Raw genomic sequence first — 20,391 nt, 5'->3', positions numbered from 1 at the left:
CTCTGGGGGGGGGGGTGAGTCCCAGCAGATCCAGCTACCTCACAAGGACGGCTCCAGGGCAGGCGGGCATGAGCAGGCAGGCAGGCGGGCAGGCAGACAGGCAGGTGAGCAGGCAGGCAGGCTTGGGCCGGTGGGCACAAAGGAGCTGGTACCTTGCACAGGTATGCCATAGATCTCTGGGGGAGTGAGTCCCAGCAGATCCAGCTACCTCACAAGGACGGCTCCAGGGCAGGCGGGCATGGGCAGGCAGCCAGGCAGGCAGGCGGGCAGGCAGGCAGGCAGGCGGGCAGGCAGACAGGCAGGCATGGGCCGGTGGGCACAAAGGAGCTGGTACCTTGCACAGGTATGCCATAGATCTCTGGGGGAGTGAGTCCCAGCAGATCCAGCTACCTCACAAGGATGGCTCCAGGGCAGGCGGGCATGAGCAGGCAGGCAGGCAGGCAGGCGGGCGGGCAGGCAGGCAGGCAGGCAGGCGGGCAGGCAGACAGGCAGGCATGGGCCGGTGGGCACAAAGGAGCTGGTACCTTGCACAAGTATGCCATAGATCTCGGGGGGGGGGTGAGTCCCAGCAGATCCAGCTACCTCACAAGGATGGCTCCAGGGCAGGCAGGCATGGGCAGGCAGGCGGGCAAAAAGGAGCTACTAGTTATTGAAGCAGTTACTTTGAGTATGGAAGATTTATGTGCATGCTTGGAGGATTAACGTTGTTGCTGAGCCCTCCAAAGGGCGACCCGTGGACTGCTGGAGTTTACCTCCCTCAATTGGGGAAGTGAATGAGTTTAAGTGAAAGCTTGCTTCTCAAAGAGGGGTTACAGCAGAAGGGGAAGAGGAAGAGGGGTTGGATGAGACTGAGGAGAGAGAGAGAAGAGAGCATCCACTGTAGTGGCTTTGCTAGTGGCTGTGCTACGGGCGATCGGTGGACTGCTGGAGTACCTCCCTCAATTGGGGAAGTGAATGAGTTGAAATGAAAAGTTGCCTCTCAAAATCACCAGACTGGATCATGAATAGTGCATCTGATCCCTGAGCGACCCGTGGACTGCTGGAGTTTAACCTCCCTCACCCTCAATTGGGGAAGTGAATGAGTTTAAGTGAAAGGTTGCTTCTCAAAATCAGCACACTGATCGAGTCACCCACATCCTGGAGGACCACAGCCTCTATGTAGTGGCTGTGCTGAAGTCAATGACTTCCATGAGTTGAAGTTAAAGGTTGCTTCTCAAAGGCGAGGACTCTCCTGTTTCATTTTCGCAGCAAGACAGGCAGCTGCAGTAACACTCACAACCACACACACAATGACAGCTTTTGCACAGAGGCTCATGAGTTGAAGTGACAGCTTGCTTCTCAAAACCATACTTCTGGATCAGGGAGTACGTCTTCCACTCCAAGGGCACTCCAAAGGGCGACCCGTGGACTGCTGGAGAGAGGCAGCCTGGCTAGTGGTGGTGGTGCCAGGCATTGCCTTGCCCCCTGCTTGCACCTCACCCAAACACGTGCAGTCAATCATGGAGTCTTTTGGAACTGGGTGGAAAACTATCCGGATGAGTTGACTAAGCTGTACCGGACGCCACAGAAATGAAATAAACTCAAGTGCGGTGCTTTGCCCTCACAGTCACACACACACACACGCACGGTGACAAACTCTGCCTACAGCTTTTGTAGAGGCTCATGATCCCCACCAGACAGGAAGTATTCTGGGGAACATTCAGCCTGGCAGTGCCTGCTACGTCGTCTACTGTGGTGAACTGAATTGTAGAAGGACTACAGCCTGCCTGCCTGTATGTAAGACGAAGAAGGCATGACCTTACTGAGAGAGACGAATCGAATGATTCAGAGTTGATGTTGTGAACTGAAACACAGCCACTAAATAATAATAATAATAATAATAATAATAATAATAATAATAATAATAAGAAGAAGAAGAAGAAGAAGAAGAAGAAGAAGAAGCCTGCCTGCCTGCCTGAACTGTAGTGTGCCTGCCAACCGAAGGAGGGGTGGAATTAAAGGGAGGGGAGCCTGCCTGTCACTCCCACGAGGGCTTGAGGGTGGGGTATCCCAGCAGGGGCAGATTGCCCTTCAGAAAGACCAGCTGCTCCACCAAGTCTGGCTCCAAGCGAGAGCGGTGAGGGGTCACTATGTCGCCCGCCATAGAGAACACCCTCTCGCTTGGAACACTGGTGGGTGGGCAGCTGAGTCGATCCATGGCCACCCGCGACAGGTCCGGCCAAATCTGAAAGCGGGATGACCAGTAGGCCAGGGGGTCCATGGAGCAGTCCTCCATGGGCTGTGCCAGGTAACGCTGCCCGGCGGTTGCAGCGTCATCCTGGCCGGTGGCTGGGGAGGGTCTCTGCCCAACCACGGTGTGCAGAGCCTCTGCCCAATACCCCTGGCCTGTGCTGCTGCTGGGAGGGATGCAGGTGAGGCTGCTGCTGGTGCTGCTGCTGCGGGGAGGGGTGGCCTGCTCCTCTGCCTCACTCTGCCCCACCCTCTTGGCCCGTGCCGCCCGCACTTCGCCCACCAGCATTTCCACCCAGTGCTGCCTGCTATTTGGCCCACAAAGCCCATCCTTCACATGAGGGTCACACATGGCTGCCAACATGTGGACCCTGTCTATTTGGATGGGCTCCAGCCTCCGCGTCAGGCCGTCCCTCAGCCTAGTCACCGCTTCGCGTACCTCGGGCTCAAAGCGCCTGCCAGTGACGGGATCCCTGTACTCCAGAAACTCACCCATCTGTTTCTGGAGATGCCTGCATACAGGGATCACCTGGCTGAGGAGAGCAGAGCTAGTGCTCAGGGTCTCGGTGGCCTTAAGGAACGGCTTGAGGACCGCCACCAGCTGGGACATGGCGTCCCACTGCTGCTTGCCCAGGGCTGGGTGGACGCCCATGTCCCTGACCCTAAACAAGTCGTGGATGGCACGCTGTTGCTCCACCATCCGCTCCAGCATCAGGTAGGTGGAGTTCCAGCGTGTCACCACATCTTGCACTAGCCTGTGCTGCGGGAGATTCAACTCCTCCTGCTTCTCCCGCAGCAAGCGACTGCCCTTGACACTGTGGTGGAAATGGCCTGCCACCTTTCTGCAGCTCTCCAGGAGGTTACGGATCCCGGACAGGGGACCGAGGTTGGCCTTGCTGCCCATCCCAAGGCCATCCCTCACCACCAGGTTCAACACGTGCGTGATGCAGCGGATGCCCTCGAATCCGCCGCCGCGCACCACCTTCACCATGTTGGCTCCCCCGTCCGTGACCATGAAACCGCGGGTGACCTTCTGCCCAGCTAGCCACCCATCCACCATGCGGTTCATGGCCTCCGTAATCTCTGCTGCCGTGTGGGACTGGTCCATCACTTGCGTGTGGAGGAGGGCCCAGCAGTAGCCCTCCTTGCCAGTCCCTGTAGTGCTGGATGCTTCCTGCCCCACGGCTGCCCACCAGTGTGTCATCAGGGACAGGTAAGCGTGCATTCCGCCCTCGCTGGACCAAATGTCGGAGGTGAAGTGCACCATCCGTGCCTCTGCCTGGCACAGACGACCCAGCACTAACTCCCTGCAGGAACGGTACAGGGAAGGCACCACCCACCTGCTCAGGGTGGTGCAACACGGCAGCTTATAGTATGGCACCACAAGCGCCATCAGCCTCTTGAAGCCTGCATTGTCGACGAGGCTGAATGGCTGGTCGTCGAACGCCACCATCTCACCGATGCACGTGGTGATCTGGGTGGGCACTGGAAAACACCATCTTGTGGGTCCATACTTCCCCCACCCCATTTCCGGCAGGGTTGCCTGCCTAACCCTTGTGGGGATGGGAGATGAAGAGCTGAGAGTGGCAGTGCCAGCAGCAGCCTTCGGCTTTCCCCTGGAACCAGTCGCCTTGCCCGCCTCTTTCCCCAGCAAGACCGACTGGTGCTGCCTCTGAAGATGCATCTTCATGCTGCTGGTTCCATAATGCCCTGTAGATGAACCCCTGCTTAGGCTGAGTTTGCAGTGGCGACAGACAGCAAAGCGGGGATCCACTCCCACCTCAAAGTGGTCCCACACGATGCTTGTCTTTCGCTTCCATGGTGACACCACCAATTGCCCACCTGAGCTCTCTGGTGTTGCCACAGAAACAGGGGTGGCAGCGGAAGAGGTGTGGGATGAGACTGGGGAGAGAGCCTCGGCCTACTGCTGCTCCTCCTCAGCCCCCACATCCTGGAGGACCACCGCCTCCTCCCCCTCCCCCTCCACTGTGCTGAGGACCTCGTCTAGGTCCATCAGCGGGCTCGTGGGCTCAAAGGATAATGAAGGAGATACTCCTCCTCCTCCTCTAATGGCACTGCTGCCACTTGCCTCTTGAAAAGGGGCACTTTTCCCATTCCCACCCTCAAAAAGAGAACGCCGGGCACAAGTTGCAGAAGAGAGTGGCTCTGCCTACTGCTTGTCCTGCTTCTGTTGCCGAGCAGCCAGCCAAGGAATTGCCCGTTTGATTTTCACAGCAGGAGAGGCAGCCTGCTTACTGGTGCCACCCTGACCCTTGCTGCTTTCAACACGCCTGCTCCCTCTTCTCATGATGACTAATATCTACTACTACTAATATGTATAAGAAGAATAAAATATTAATACTACTAATAATATGTATAAGAATATACTAATATACTACTAAGAATATGTATAAGAATATAAGAATATGTTTAAGAATATTACTAATAAATGTAGGGAAATGGGACAAGAAGTGTGTGTATGCTTTCCCCAAAATGCTCAATCTGTGGCTGTTGCACTTCACAAAAGCAGTGCACACACAGCACACTCACAGTCCAAGTTACACAGAGAAGAAAAAGAGAATAATTTTTTTTGGCATTTTTTTGTATATAGATAGAAGGAAACACAATCAGGCTTTAAGAGAGGGGAGGGGGGAAACGAACCAACCAAACACTACTACTAATATGTATAAGAAGAATAAAATATTAATACTACTAATAATATGTATAAGAATATACTAATATACTACTAAGAATATGTAAAAGAATATAATAATATGTTTAAGAATATTACTAATAAATGTAGGGAAATGGGACAAGAAGTGTGTGTATGTTTTCAAAAAAAAGCTTTCACCTTAAGCAGAAGGAAGATCAAACACAAACAGGCTTTAAGAGAGGGGAGGGGGGGGGACAACCAACCAAACAAACACACACTCCAAAATTTAAAAATAAAGTTTATATTAAATCAAAGTAAGGGAAAAACACAGGGCAAACTAAGCAAAAAGTCAGAAAGAAGCAAACAAACACGCGCCAAGCTAAAATCCTAATCTATCTCCAAAGTACACAGCAGCAGCTAGCTAAGTAGACCCTCTCCCAACGAACGCAAAACCCACAAGACGCTGAGAGCTCTCTGACTGTGAGGGTGACTCTGGCTTAGTCCCTGCCTCAAACGCTGGGATTGGAGGATGATGCTTCATGAGGTGATCAATTCTCATCAGGATTGGGAGTTGAATGTGCCTGTCATCGCTTCAAATAAACCCCGCTGCGCCGCAGCCGGTTTACCCTACCGTTTGTATTGTAAATGTACCTGATTTTTTTAAAAAATATAGCACGCGACCCGCACGACTCAGAGAGCTGAGAGTAGTCTCAAAATGACCCCCATCCAGACTCTCTGAGCACAAGAATTTTCAGAACGATAGCTTCAAAAACAACCCAGTTATCCGCGATTATTTTCCGCAATGCAATCCTATGGGCGAAATGTTTCAAGATGGCGATCGGAGCGGTCCGCCTGAAAGAGGAGCTCCAAAAAATGGGCGCTTCTCTTCGCCTTGCTTCTAGGGGTCCGCGGTCCGCTTCTACTCCGCCTCTGGGCAAGGCGGAGCAGGCCAATTCGCTACTGCTTCTACGCTTCTAATCGGAGCGGAGCACATGCCTAAAAATAACCAACCAAAGCATAAAACAGGAAGTGCAGAGCAGACCCACACGGACTACAGCGCACCTCTTGGGTAACAACGTTGTCCACAGGCAACTCTGCAAGTTCTGCCACTCCCCGTGCCACGGAAAAAGCGCGTCTCTCCTGCAGCTGTTCCAGAATTCTTCTGCGCTCATTCTGGAAATTCTCAACAGTGTAACTGCTTAAAATGGCACGATCAATTAAGACAGAAGAATCCTTCAAGGCAGAGCTGAGGGCACTTAGCTTCTTCAAATCTGGCCCAATGTACAAAAGGAGCACAAAAAACAGTAAGGAAAAAAGACAGGGCCGTTGCTGAAGACGTGGCGCCATCAGCCCTTCAGAGGCGAGAGCCTTGGGGAAGGAGCAAACGGGGACTCAGAGGTCGGCCGCATCGACCTGCCACCCAGGCCCCTCCTCCTCCTGCTCCTCCTCTGAGCCCCACCCTGGCCAGAAGCACATTGGGCAGCGAGGACAGAGACAGCCACTTCAGTGGCTGTGCCCAAGCAGTGTGGCAACGAGGGACAGGGCCTTTTCGGTGGTGGCCCCCAGACTGTGGAATGATCTCCCTGATGAGGCTCGCCTGGCACCAATGCTGCTATCTTTCCAGCGCCAGGTTAAGACTTTCCTCTTTGCCCAGGCATATGGTGGCACATCCTAATGACCCACATGTTTAGTTTTAATCGGTTTTTAATGCTTTATGTGTGTATGTACTGTGCTTTAGAGTTTTAAATTTTGTATACTTGTTTTTACCTCAATTTTAGAATTTCTATAAACCGCCCAGAGTGCCCTGGCTATGGGAGCGGTATATAAGTGTAATAAATAAATAAATAAATAAATAAATAAATAAATAAATAAAATGTACCACTGGCATCCATGCTGCTTTCCTTTCAGATGCCAGGTGTAAACCTCTTCACGTACCCAAGAGCTAACTTGCCCAAGTGTGCTCCTTTTCATGTGCCAGTTTATTTAAGCACTTCACTGTTTTAATGCATTCCTAATATCTAAAAATTTGTAAACCATCTTGGAATCAGTCTAGAGCAAATGTTTTAAACAAATAAACCACGTCAGGCTGATCAGCAACTGGTGGCCCCAGTCCCTTCCCTTCCCCAAGTGATGAACACAGAGGACAGGGACTGCAGAGGTAGAAGGCTTGGCCTTATATCGAAAGGCACGGGCCTTTCAATGCACTTGCAAACTACTTACTGCTCTGCCAAATTTCTGTTGGTTTCCTATCCCATTTCTGTGCCACAGTCTGTTATGATGATGATGGTGATGATGATGTTCTATTACACTTAAAAGGAGCCCAAATTTGGCAGCTAAAGACTTCTTTAACCCCAGCTTGCCTTTAAGGGCCGCCTGAGGCCAGGCACTGAAAACGACACCCTGGCTGAAGTTAAGCTCCAGTTAAAATCCACAAATGTCAATCCAGCGACTAGGCTACGTGGGCAACACCCACCCACAGGAAACACACACACAAAATGGTCCTTGCCGTGAGGAAGAGCAATGTTGGGAGCTGCAAAAAGCTGAAGGAGTTTTCCTAACTCGTCCTGGGTCCTGCATTGCGGCAGCATCACTTCCAGGAGACATGAAGCCTGTGACTCCACCCAGGGCCTGGGGAGGATGGGAGGCGGCACATCATGTGTGGCTGGAAGCTGTGGAAAGACCACCTGAAGTAAGCGAGGTGGGCTGCAGAACACTCCTGCCCACCACCCGGACTTCAGGCCAGGGACATATTTAGGCAACTTGTGCGAACAGCCACCCTCAGCAACAGAGGTTTAGGAAATTAGGGGCTTTGCTAGACCTACCAGGTGTTCCGTCGTTGAGGAGCTGTGAAAGCGGATTTTCCCATTCAGCCGTGACGCCTCATGCTCCACACCTGCCTTCGATTTGTGGCGGAAGTTTGCGCCGGTTGTGCTGCTGCTGCCGCGAGCCCGGTTGCGCAGCCACACCGGCCTGATTGCCGCGGCTTTTTTTTCCGCTCGCTGCACGGTTTGCGCACGTCCGAAAGACCGCAAACTTGCGCAGCCGTCAGCGATGCCGCCACTGGCCCCGGCGGCAGCAGCGGCGGCGGCAGCGGCGGCAGTGCCAGTGCCAGCTGAAGTGCTGCTGCTGCTGTTGAGGGTCAACACTGATGCGCTCACTTCCTGATGGGGTCGTGGCGGGTGTCATATGACCCGAGGTCAATCGTCTGCATGGGCACTCTGTGCCTACATCTCCCATCATGCCTTTGAGGTGTCGGCGGCGATGACCGCCTCTGTGCCCTGTGCCCCATCCCAAGGAGCCAACCCACATCTGGCCGTAGCTATGGCAGCAGCCCACAAACAGCTCTGCCCTCTGCCAGCCTGGTACCCACACTAACAGGCAGCGTACAGCACCGCCATTATGCGGCCACGGTAGCTGCCCACCGCAAGGAGTCACCAGCCACTTTTCCGGTCCTCCGGTCCTGCGCAAACTGTCACTGGGGGAGTAAAAAAAAAAAGCCCCAGCTGGCGGACTGCGCGCAAATGGCGGAGGCGGCTTGACCGAAGCCGCTGACCACTCCCCCTTAGCACGCCTTTTCCTGCCCAGTGCGGACCGCAGTGACCTCACATCCTCCCACACGTACTCCGAATTACCGCGGGACGCCAGGAAAAGGCGCACTAGAACTCACTTTTTTAAAGTCGGGAGAAAGAGGCTTCACCGCAGGATAACGGCGGATCCTCGTGAACGTCATCTGGAAGCCTCGGCGTGACTGCGGAAGGTAACGCGCGCTACAGCCTCGTCTAGTAACGCCCTAGGAGTTGTACACACCAGGAAAGGTGTGGTGTGTGGGTGTTAACTGTTCTTCATCTGGTAAAATTAAACTCACGATCAAAAGAACACAACTAAGGAAACAGGCTCAGTAGACTTCGGGCCTGTTCAGAGGACATGCGAAGCCACGGTTAGGCCGTCGACCCTCTTGCAGCAAGTGGTGAGTGCGTGTTTAAACCGTGGTTACATAGCCACCATGGTTAGGAATGGTTCACACAACATGCTAAGCCATGATGTTTACCTCAAAATGCTTAACCACCGTGGTTTAGCATGCCGGCGAAACAGGGTCAATGCCTCTCCCTTTAGGAATCCCTCCGCTGGATCCCAAAGAATAGGATCGTGGCCCATGTTTTACCCCATGTAATGTATGCAGGACCTCCTCCTGGTGGATGTATCTGTCAGGAACAAAGATTGCGCCAATGCACGCCTCTTGTCCTGCCTGCCTCATTCCTCTCCCTAAGCGCAGGACAAACATGCGACTCAGCAGCAGCAGCAGCAGCTTCGCCTAACTGGTTGATTCTCTCCCCCCCCCCCCCCATCCCAGACAGGGCTGGAATTAGAGTAACAAAAGGCCTAAGAGGCTAAGAAGAGGAACGGGCCTGTTGCAAAAAATAAATATGATAAAATCAAACCAATTATCTAACATTAACAAATGTATCTGAATCAAACACAAAAATCTTCACCATAAATCATTTACTACACATTTCTTCAAACAAACTTTTATATATGCTTTCTTCTTTCTCCCACTTCCTCATCTTAAACCTTAATAAACCTTTTATAAATTGGACTCATAGTTTGATCACTCAAGGAATATTCTGCCATGTGCCAGATCGCTTGGTTTCTCCTACAGGCTTTCATTCATTGAAGAAGAAAGGGGAAACGGGTGAGGTTCACTCTGGGGTGTCTCTTCTCCCACTGAGAGGCAGCATAGTGTAGTGGTTACAGTGTTAGACTGGGACTAGGGAGAATCAGGTTCAAGTCCGCATTTGGCCATGAAGCTTACAGGGTGGCGCTGGGCCTGGCGCGGACTCTCAGCCTAACCTGCCTCATGGGTGGGATCGGGAGGGGCACCGACAGCGGGGTATCAATGCGACCAATAATTATTTAAAAAGCAACCATCTGTAGTTTCGAGGATCTTCTCACCACAGAAGCCAAATTGTCTTAGAGCGCTGGTAGAATTTAAGAGAGAAGCAGCATGGCACTCAGCCCATTGAACACCTGCAGCTTTCACAACAATATACAAAGCAGAGGCACCAGAATCTGCCTCCGCTGTTAAAGACTTGGGTGTTTTTGAAAGCTTCATCAAGTGAATTAAGCTTCTGCTTACTTCTGAAATGCTGGCTTGGAATGCAAGGAGCCTGGCTTGGGCTTCGTGGTAGTTTTTGAAGTCCATGCACAATTTGTACACCTCCAGCAGCAGCAGCAGAGGGGAATCCTTCATACAGTAAACATACATACTAGGGATGTGCTCCGCTTCTAATCGGACCGGAGAAGCAGGAGCGGAGCGGGGGGCTTCACCTGCCCTTAAGGCGGAGGCGAAGAGGATTGCGGGGCCGGCGGAGCGTGGCAAAGAGGATCGAGGTGAAGGCGGATCCTTTGCCTCAATCCGGAGCTCCGCCGGAAAGGTAAGTGGGGTTTACCAGGCCCTGCCACTGTAGCCCATGCGGCGACGGCGGCAGGGCCCGGTAAGCCCCCTCCCACCCTCCTCTCCCTTACCTGCCTCCGTCGGCGGTCCGTCGGCATCTTCAATTGAGCCCGCGGCCCAGACCTCCTGGTGGAACCGCGGGCTCAATTGAAGACGCCGATGGACCGCCGACGGAGGCAGGTAAGGCCCCCCTCTCCCTTGATCCCTTACCGGGCTCTGCCGCTGGGACTGCCTTGAGTCTCGGTGTGCATATGTATCCCTGGACAAGCTATCATGGTGGCGAGTTTGAGGTTTCTAAAGTGCAAATTGACAGAGCTATCAAAAGGGGTGTTAATGGGGAGCCCGGTTTTCATAAATTCCCCAAAAATCAGGGGATGATGGGACTGCCTTGAGTCTGGGCATGCATGTGTATCCCTGGACAAACTTTCATGGTGGCGAGTTTGAGGTTTCTAAAGTGCAAATTGACAGAGCTATGGAAAGGGGTGTGAATGGGGTGCCCGGTTTTCATAAATTCCCCAAAAATCAGGGGATGATGGGACTGCCTTGAGTCTGGGCATGCATGTGTATCCCTGGACAAACTTTCATGGTGGCGAGTTTGAGGTTTCTAAAGTGCAAATTGACAGAGCTATCGAAAGGGGTGTGAATGGGGTGCCCGGTTTTCATAAATTCCCCAAAAATCAGGGGATGATGGGATTGCCTTGAGTCTTGGTGTGCGTTTGTATCCCTGGACAAGCTATCATGGTGGCGAGTTTGAGATTTTTAACGTGCAAATTGACGGAGCTATGGAAAGGGGTGTGAATGGGGTGCCTGGTTTTCATAAATTCCCCAAAAATCAGGGGATGATGGGATTGCCTTGGCGTGCATGTGAGGTGTGCATGTGAGGTGTCATGGTGCCAAACTTGAGGTTTCTAACTTTAACAGAAAAAAAGTTGTATACTTTTTTATCTTAATGCAAGCCTATGGGGGGGGGGAAACGGAGCTCCGATCCAGATCCGGAGCTCCGAGCGGAGCGGAGCGGACATAGGCGGAGCGGGGGTGGGGTGGAGCGGCCCGTTCCGCAAATCGCGGATCTGGAAGAGAAGCGGAGCGGGGGGGTCCGTGCACACCCCTAGTTATTTTCCATCTCTAACCAAAGTAGAATTGGAAAGTGGCATAGAGACGTTACCTGCTTTATGCAGAGAGACACTTAACTTGTGTCCTCAATTTCCATGTCGTTAAGATTTCCTTTGGTTCTCGTTGTTGAGAAGGGATTGAGAAATGTTTTAACCGGTCTTTTGCAGGTGCTCCAAAATATACACCTCTTGAAACAGATTGGCCATTGGTATCAAAAGCGGACGAGGATCGAGTTCTGGAAAAAGTGTCACGAAAGCTACGTGAGAAAGGCCATCTCTCACCCAGCAGCCTCTGCTTTCTTCTTGGCTCAGGCGGACGTTTTGTCCTCTGAGTCCTTGGGCGATGAGAGAGCATCGAGGGTCCTTGAGAGGCAACTTTTGCTTACCTTGGCTGGACACTGGCTAGCTAAAAGTGACCCAATTCCACTCGATGAGCTTGAGCATATTGAAAGAGAAATTTGGCTTTGCCGCATCACACAACAGACTCTGAGTCAGGGCACGGGGCAGGTCAAGCAGAGATTCTCTCACCAGATTTCCATGAGTGGCGAACTGTCCTTTGACTCCTTAGCCAAGGAGTTCTCCTTTTCTAAGCTAGCTGCTTTAAATGTGCCCAAGTACTTGCAGCTTGAGAGTTTGCCTTCCCAAGATGCACTGCACGCCATGCTTTCTGAGGCCGAATTGGAATCGCTGAGTTTGCTAATCGGGCACCTTCTGGATGAGGGCAGTGAGCACGAGGCCAGCCGCGTTTGCCGGTATTTTAACTTCTACAGTAGAGACGTCTCCTTGGTCTTGCACTGCAGAGCGCTGGCTTCTGGAGAAACCCCTCAAAGCTGGTTTCACCCAGATATCCAAGCTGTCCTTGCAGCGCAAGAAAAAGAGGAAAGCAAGGGCAAGAGAAACGGAGCAGAGGGCTCTCAGAAGAAACGACTGCAGAGCAGTGAGCAGCTGTAGCCCAGGGATGTCGGAGTCCCACCAGGTGTCCCTCTCGGAGTTCTGCACACCCCTCCTTCGCAACGTATTCCTTTCTGCCAGCCATTGTGTGGGGGAGGATCAGTGTTGTTCTATCACAGAGCAGTTGGGTGTGATGGGTTGTTGCCACCGGCCATTCTTAGAAATGTTTCCATCATAGAACTCCAGTTCAGAGTTTGTAATTCAGACTTTTCAGAATTGGTGTGATCTTTGTTTCTTCAGGAATGGCTAGAGAGAAATGGGCGGGGTGGGGGGCACTTGACAATTGAAGATCTCTGAGCATTTTAGATCCTCCCTTGCTTTGAAGCTCATTAGCATTGTCCAACCTTCAGTTGGTTCTTTCTGTAAATTGTGACCTGCAATTCCTGCAGGATTTGTCTTGATTCATCAGTCTTCTGGACGTGGTTGTTCCTTGCTTCCTGAAGTCTTGCATTTATTTTCAGCCTCCAGCCTAGAGTGGCGGTCTTTGGTGGAGGCGATGTGCCCACCCCAGGAGGTTGTAGGTAGCCTGCAGGCTCTCATTGCAGAGTGTGTACATGGGCGGAACTACTGCAGGCAGGTCCTCTGCCTGTATGACCTGTCCAAGGAATGTCTGGACACATGTTTGGAGCCGCCTGGGGCGGGCGCTCCAGAAAGCATAGGAATTTCCCCGAGCATCTTGCCTGTCCGTTTGGCATGGGGTCAGGGTGGGGTGGGGGTTCTCCCAGGCGGCAGGTGCTTCAGGATTGGCCTCCCCCGTCCTTCTCCGTGGTGCTCTGCAGGAGCTGGGCTGTTCCTTCGGTGAGATCTCCGCCCATGATTCTGAGAAGCTGCTTCGGGTGATCCTGTCCTCCCAGCAGCCAGACAGGGGCAAGAAGGCCCAGGCCTTCCTCACCACCCAGGGGCTGGAGCCAGAGATGGTGGCGGAGCTCGTGGCTGAGGAAGTCACCCGAGAAGTGCTGGCGCCTTTGCAAGGAAGAGGTGTGTATGGGCGAGTGGGGGCTCCAGTTCATAGGCCCATAGAATAGTCGAGTTGGAAGGGGCCTGTAAGGTCATCAAGTCCAACCCCCTGCTCAATGCAGGAGCCCACCTTAAAGCATCTCTGGCAGAGGGTTCTCACTGCTGTTGGTCTGTTTGCTCCGTTCCAGGCAGTTGATTGCCAAACTCTGGGAGTCTGGCTGACGTTGTGCCTCTTGATACCAACCAAAACATTGTAGTGGCCCTTTTTCGATGCTGCGTTACGTTGTCAGCTCACGTTCAGGCTGCCATCCACTGTGACTGCCTGCACCCCATCCCACCCTCTTTACATCATCATCACCACCACCATCATCCAATTATTTATTACTGGACATCTTTCTCAGACCCAAAGCATCTTACAACAAGAATGAAAATACTTTTAAAAATTAAAATAATAAGTCACTGCTTCTGCCATGGCCGTGGCATTTAAATGGCTTTCTTGGGCCAAGGGCAGAGCTCGTGCAACTTATGGGGGAAGAACTCCTAAACTTGCGAGAGGAGAGGCTGCCTTCGTGGCCCAGGTGCTCAGCGGAGGAATGTGCTGTGGCCGCTATGTCATTCTGGGCCTGCTGTCTGTACAGGGGAAAAGCAAGTCTTAAATCCAGCAGAGGAGAGCGAGGCGTTCCTGCAGTTGGCCAAACTGTGCCAGGACCCCACCCTGGTTGGCGTGAAGCTATTGGATAAAATTTCATCTGTCCCTCACGGGGAGCTTGCCTGCAGTAAGTGTTTATCTCTGGACGTCCAGTAATGTCACGCTTACGAGGACTTGGGTCTTGTGACTAAGACGGCTACCCCAAACATGCGCACTTGGCCACAGATCTCGTCGCAGTCCCTGGGACGTCATGTCCGAGTACACATAGATACGACTGTGCTGTAGGAGCGACCTCGTGTCCTGTCCTTTTGCTCTCTTTGCGTGGTGGACATCTGGGAAATGCGATGCCAGGAGCTGCATTCGTGGAGGCCTCGGTTCACATGCTGCTGCAGTTCCCCAGGCTGCACGTGTGTCTAGGGAGCAGTGCAGGTTTACCGCTTGAGCCCTTTGAGAATGTGCGAACATTCCCAGAAGGGGAAAGCGGTGGTCTCCATCTCTGACCTTCATGACTCAAGCCTGGGAACTGGGTCTCTGGGTCTCCCACAGCTGAGAGGTTGGCTGCTGGGGGTCCCATTCAGCAGACAGTAACAAGGCAGGGACTTAAATCCCGCTCTTTGGCTTTTGGGCCACATGAACTCTGTTTTAAGCAAAATGCTTACTGATGGGAGCCCCCATTCCTCCCTCCCTTAGCTACAGAGCTCCTGATCCTCGCCCATAATTGCTTCAGCCTCACGTGTCATATGGAAGGGATTATTCGCGTTCTCCAAGCTGCCCGAACGCTCACAGACGAACACTTAGCACCCAGTGAAGAATACGGCCTTGTGGGATGTAGAGACGGCGGCGGTGGCGGCAGCCCCAAAAGCACCCCGTGGAGGATGTTGAGCGGCTGCGGTGCCCCTTCCTCCCCCTGGTCTTTGGGGTTTTAGAGCGGCAGGCTGTTGTGGCTCCCACTGATTCCCGGAGCTCCGCTGTCTCCCTCACTGAGCAGGGAAGGCCGTGGCAAGGCAGACGCTCGCCTGCCCGCGCCTGTGAAGGGTGGCCTGTGCTCCGACACAGGTCTTGTTCTGTTGTGCTGCAGGTTGACTTACGCCAGCAAGCGTCCTGCAGTGTCTCTCGTGAGAAGCAGTGCCAGGAGTCGGGCCTTGTGTGTGGAAGCGAGTGGCTCTCCACTGGTCTGGTGAGAGAGCAGCCATTGCTTCCTCCTGGCCTTGCGTTCGTTTCTTCCGTTGCTCAGTCTCTCAGCTGGGGAGTTCTTGCCTGCAGCTGGGAGGTGTCCATAGTGTCTGGAACCCCACTGAAATGGGGGAAGTGGCTGGTCAGTGGCATTCCACAGGCAGGGACTCTGTCCCAAGTGGAAGAGTGGGGCTGTCATGACACAGCACTGCTCCAACGGCAACGTGTGGGGTGACGTTTTGTGGGTTCTGAAGCTCAAGCTCTTTTCTCTCCCCAAAGGTTCGACCTCACTGGCATCGGCAGGTACAACGAGATGACCTACATCTTTGACTTGCTGCATGAGAAGCACCACTTTGAGGTGCTAATGAGAAAGAAGTTGGACCCGGTGGGTACAAACAACAGAATCCACCCTTCCCAGTCCAAGAGTTCCAAATTGTAGAACCTCCAGTGCCTTTGTTCTGCTTGTTTCCCTCTTCCAAAATAACCGCCCCAGTCCCTGCATTCCCACGACATGTTGCCCCGTGCTACCGAACTCTCCATCACTTGCCCATGCCCTCACCCTTGAAGGCAGGGGTGGGCAACCTCTGGCCCTCCAGGTGTATTTGGCCTACAGTTCCCCTCCCTCCGCCTTAGCCAGCAGAGCCAGTGATGAGGGACGGCAGGACTTGGAGACCTGGATATCTGCTGGAGGACCACAAGTTGCCCCACCCCCGTCTTAAGGGCAGGTTTTTCTTGCCACCTTTACGCTCCTTCACAAGCGACTGTGAGGCCTGGCGTTGCTGTTGGAGGGCTCTGCTCAGCGCCAGAGCTCACTTGCCCTGAGGATTGGCGCTGGCCAGGTCCCAAGCCACGCGCTGCCTTCACTCTCCGCCCCTCCCTCTTTGGCAGAGCGGGACCCTCAAGACAGCGCTGCTGGACTACATCAAGCGCTGCCGCCCAGGAGACAGCGAGAAGCACAACATGATCGCCCTCTGCTTCAGCATGTGCCGGGAGATTGGGGAGAACCACGAGGCGGCAGCCAAGGTCCAGCTGAAGCTCATTGAATCCCAGCCTTGGGGTAAATTGCCGCTCGTCCCGGGGAGCCCCGGGCGGGAGCCACCCGGACCTGGAAACGGTGGGATGTCTGAGGTGTTCGATCTCAGGTGGAGGAGGAGGAGGTGCCGTGGGGGTGGGTTTGAGGGGGTGGGGGTGGGGGTGGGGGAGCGTGTGTCCCCTGACACAGAGTAGGTCCCCTGACACAGAGCAGGCGGCATCGCTGCCCACCGTGGTCATACAATCACCCTGCTCTCTCCTTTCCAGAGGAGTGCCTTCAGAACACAGCCCTTTTCACGTACCTGATGCAAGAACTATCACACCACAGAACACATGGAGCAAACACTTCACAGCTCCCCTTTAAATTGAAACCTGTTGGACTACCACTCCCAGCATCTATTCCCATGCTGGCTGGGGCTGATGGGAGCTGAGGGCTACAGGCTCCCATCACTATTTTAAACCTTCATCCAGCCCCATTCAGTGTTCCATTTTACCTTGGAATAGCTCTCAGCAGCGTCGATAAAGAGGGTTAGGGCTTTCATCAAGAGCTTCTTCAGGTGTGGCACGTTCTGTTACGAAGGAGCTCCGCCTTGCTGCCACTTTAAGTATATGCTTAGCACTTAGACTCTAGAAAATCCAGTGTGCCTGAGTAGGTGCATCAAGCAAAGGCGTGGAGACCTGGAGCATAAACACTGACTCTTGTGGCTGCCTTTCTACCCACACAGGATGCGAAGAGGTGCGAGAACCTCTGGGCATACGCTCATGCTTTACGCTCTGCCTAGTCCTTTTGCACACAGCCACCCTGGGCTCACCCATTATTATTATTATTATTATTATTATTATTATTATTATTATTATTAATTTATTTATTTATTTATATAGCACCATCAATGTACATGGTGCTGTACAGAGTAAAACAGTAAATAGCAAGACCCTGCCGCATAGGCTTACAATCTAATAAAATCATAGTAAAACAATAAGGAGGGGAAGAGAATGCAAACAGGTACAGGGTAGGGTAAGCAGGCACAGGGTAGGGTAAAACTAACAGTAGAAAGTAACAGTAGAATTGGCCCGTCGGAGCCAAGCAATGGTAGACCACTACGCCAGAGAACTATTCCTATCGGTAAAGCATTAGCATTAGTGAAGGTCAGTGACCCTCCATCCAGGATTTGCAGAAGAACTCCCATTGTGTCTGAAGGGGAGAACTAGCTCAGGCCCTCGTTGTTACTTTCGGCTTCGCATGCTGCACCTTTGGTGGTGGGGAAAAACCCTCCTATTTGCAGCTCCAAATCACAGTCTGCTCTGCCCATGCAAATCCAAACCTGGTGTCCGGTATGTATCCAGTTGCCCTGTTGCAGCCTTCCCAACCTGGTGCTGTCCAGATGGTTTGGACTACAGCTCCCACTGACCATTTCTGACCATTGCCCATGCTGGCTGGGGCTGGTGACAGTTAGTCCAAAGATCTGGAGTTGGGAATAATGATAATTTTATTTCTTACCTGCCTCTCCGTTTGGATCAAGGTGGGGAACAACAGTAAGTATAAAATACTGATTAAAAACATAGTATACACTGTTAAAACATCCTAAAAACATCCTAAGACTCCACTGGATATGCCTGAGATCCGTCTTTATAGCTTTCTTAAATGCTAAAAGACTGTTAAGTTGACGAATCTCCTCCGGCAGGCCATGCCACAGTCTGGGAGAAGCAGAAGAGGTCCTCTGGGTAATACATGTCAGCCTAATTTTGGCTCACTGATGGAAATTCTTCCCAGAGAACCTGAGTGTGCGAGGTGGATTGTACAGGTGAAGGTGACCCCGCAGGTAGCCTGGACCCAAACCAAGGCTGTCCTGTTGCAGCTAGGTGCAGTGACTGCAGCTGCTTCCTCCTTGCTTACCTGACTCCTTTCTCTTCATCCTTCCTCTTTGAGGACTTCTGTGTGCGTCAGTCCTTGCGCTGCAAGAGGCTGACAAAGCTCATTACGCTGCAGCTCCACTTCCTGAACACCAACCCCAAAACCAAGCTGATCAACCTGAGCCAGAAGAGCCTGCTGGAATGTGCCATGTCCCTGCCCAGGTTCTACCCGGTGACGAAGAGGACAGGAGAGCTTTCACCATCGGGAACAGCTTACAGCTATTGTTGGATCTTGAGTATTTTTCCTTGCAAGAGCTTGATTGGAGCTCGGTCCTGTTGTGGGCCCAGACACTTTCCTTGTTCTTTCTGAGAGCCTGGCTACTTTTCATGCTGAATGTGACATGCAGTCAGGATCTCAGTACGATGGACAGAGAGCCTTAGGGGGCAGAGTCCTTTTGTTGGCAGGGGGCAGCGTGCAGCTCCTAGCATGCTCCTGCTCCTGCTCCAACTGGGATCTCTTCCCTCTCCACTCCCAATCTCTCGCTAGGCGGCAGTCGTGGCTGAGGCCTATGACTTCGTTCCGGACTGGGCTGAAGTCCTGTATCAGCAAGTGATTGTAAAGGAGGACTTCAGCTACCTGGAGGAGTGCAAGCAGCGTGGCCTGCTCAAGGCGAGCACCTTTGAGGAAATGGCCCAGGAGTAAGTCCTCTGCAACCAAGTGAACCATTTGAAGCCCAATTCTCCAGTGGGGAGACTTCTCCCAAATCAGGTTTTCTGTATCATTGGGATACTGGCTTCATGTCTTCAAGTCCTTCAGAGTACGTACTGAAAGGGGGTAGATCTCATTCTTTCGGCACTAGGTTGAACTAATGGAGAGGCTGGCCGTAGGATGAAAGCAGAGGGGGTGAGGACATCTGTTAACAGTATGACCATCTCTTTCAGGTTCAAGCAGCGTGCAGGCAATGAACCGGCTCTAAAAAACCTGAAGAAGCTGTTGACCTATTGTGATGATATCGATGTGTATTACAAGCTAGCTTATGACAACCAGTTCTACGACGTAGTGAACATGCTTCTGAAGGATTTCCACATTGGCAAGAACACACGTGAAATAATAAAATGGTTCTTTGCTTTCTGACCTACATTGATAGTGGAGGAATGTCTCAAAGGTGCAAAGGTGATCTTAGGACTTTGCACTGCTTTTAGGTCTAACTTTTGTGTCATTAAACTTTATTACTAAATTTATTATTCGGGTTATGAACGGAACAGCGGAGTCTTAAAAGACAGAGACTACAATCCTGTTGTAGAACTCCGTTAAATTTTACTGATCGTATTGCTTCGTGACTCCTCTGTCTCAAAGATACATTTCTCCCAAATCATTTTAAATTCCTTTTACTGTATGGTGGTTAAAACTACTGTTAAGCCAAGAGCAAGTAACACACTGGCCAAATGTCAACGCCAGATTCAGGTTGTCTCTGGCCAGCGCAGTGTTGAAGTCCAGTGCGCATGCAACATTTACACATGCGCACCCTTCAGCCCTTATTTGCCAACTGTGAAATTCCCCCAGCAATTCATCTCAGATACAAGGGAATTGAAATAACACTTTTTCCAAGGAGATACAACAGAAAGAAATCATGTAATTTTGTTTTATTTAACGGCTGTAGCTCTCAAGCGTGTTAAATTAAATTGCTATAACAAAGTCAGAGGTGTGGCCTTTCTTGTTGCTGTTCTCGTTCTGCTTTTACATATCTGTGGTTGGCTTATCTCAGCACAGCTACAATCCACAGAAAATGTGCGTAAGTGGGAGCCCAGCTGCCCCTGGCATCGCTACATCGCCTCTGAGCTCCATCTTCCTCCCCTGCATAGTTCAGCTGTTTCATGCAAGGCTTTCACAGCAGATCACTCTAGGACCTGCCAAAAATGCCTCTCCAAGGCAGGCTTGCCTCTGGTGCGGATGTGATATTTACTCTGCACATGATCCCACCCCCATCCTGTCCTCTGAGTTTGAGCCAGAATCTGTTGGGAGCCGGAAGCCTCCTACCACTACTAGCACCACAACCAGCAAGAGCGTGGAAAGCGGCACTTCCAGGGATTGGCCCACAATGGTGGAGTTCCAGTCATGTCGTGAGTCGCCAAGGGCTGGGAATGAAGTCTTTGGAGACGTTTCTGAGCTGTCTGCTTGCTTCGGGGGGTGGAGTGGGGTGGGCCACGGAATGAGTCCACCTCTTCAGTTGGTGCTGGGACCTGTGCATGTGTCATCCCGTGAGGGCTGCCTCCAGTGAGATGGCTCATAATTGGAATGGCAATATTCAAAGAACTGGGTATGTTGGCCTTG

General features: G+C 52.3%; 1 protein-coding gene and 1 pseudogene across 1 annotated transcript; one reads left to right on the top strand and one right to left on the bottom strand.

The window, feature by feature from the left end:
- The window catches only part of LOC134410236 (spatacsin-like), a 91,923-nt pseudogene extending 88,703 nt beyond the window's left edge, over positions 1–3,220 (bottom strand).
- An 8,322-nt stretch (positions 3,221–11,542) lies between these two features.
- On the top strand, positions 11,543–19,322 carry LOC134410235 (spatacsin-like). Its single transcript, XM_063143406.1, has 10 exons — positions 11,543–12,383; positions 12,859–12,999; positions 13,175–13,375; positions 13,993–14,130; positions 14,694–14,831; positions 15,437–15,561; positions 16,065–16,233; positions 18,196–18,455; positions 18,607–18,758; positions 19,002–19,322. The coding sequence occupies exons 1-10, from the start codon at positions 11,543–11,545 to the stop codon at positions 19,192–19,194; spliced, it is 2,358 nt and encodes a 785-aa protein (XP_062999476.1). The 3' UTR covers positions 19,195–19,322.
- Positions 19,323–20,391: the final 1,069 nt, after the last annotated feature.

This window comes from Elgaria multicarinata, chromosome 17 (assembly GCF_023053635.1).
Source record: "Elgaria multicarinata webbii isolate HBS135686 ecotype San Diego chromosome 17, rElgMul1.1.pri, whole genome shotgun sequence".
In the NCBI taxonomy this organism is placed as follows: domain Eukaryota; kingdom Metazoa; phylum Chordata; class Lepidosauria; order Squamata; family Anguidae; genus Elgaria; species Elgaria multicarinata.
Note: the sequence above shows the minus strand (reverse complement) of the source record. Positions and strands in the feature narration are given on the sequence as shown.

Bases quoted from the DNA above. Each gene is read 5' to 3' on its own strand.
- LOC134410235 (XM_063143406.1), top strand. From the start codon at position 11,543: ATGTCGTTAAGATTTCCTTTGGTTCTCGTTGTTGAGAAGGGATTGAGA. The intron at 14,832-15,436 runs GTAGAGACGGCG...CTGAAGCTCAAG, and splicing joins AGAATACGGCCTTGTGGGAT to CTCTTTTCTCTCCCCAAAGG. The intron at 16,234-18,195 runs GTAAATTGCCGC...ATTACGCTGCAG, and splicing joins CATTGAATCCCAGCCTTGGG to CTCCACTTCCTGAACACCAA.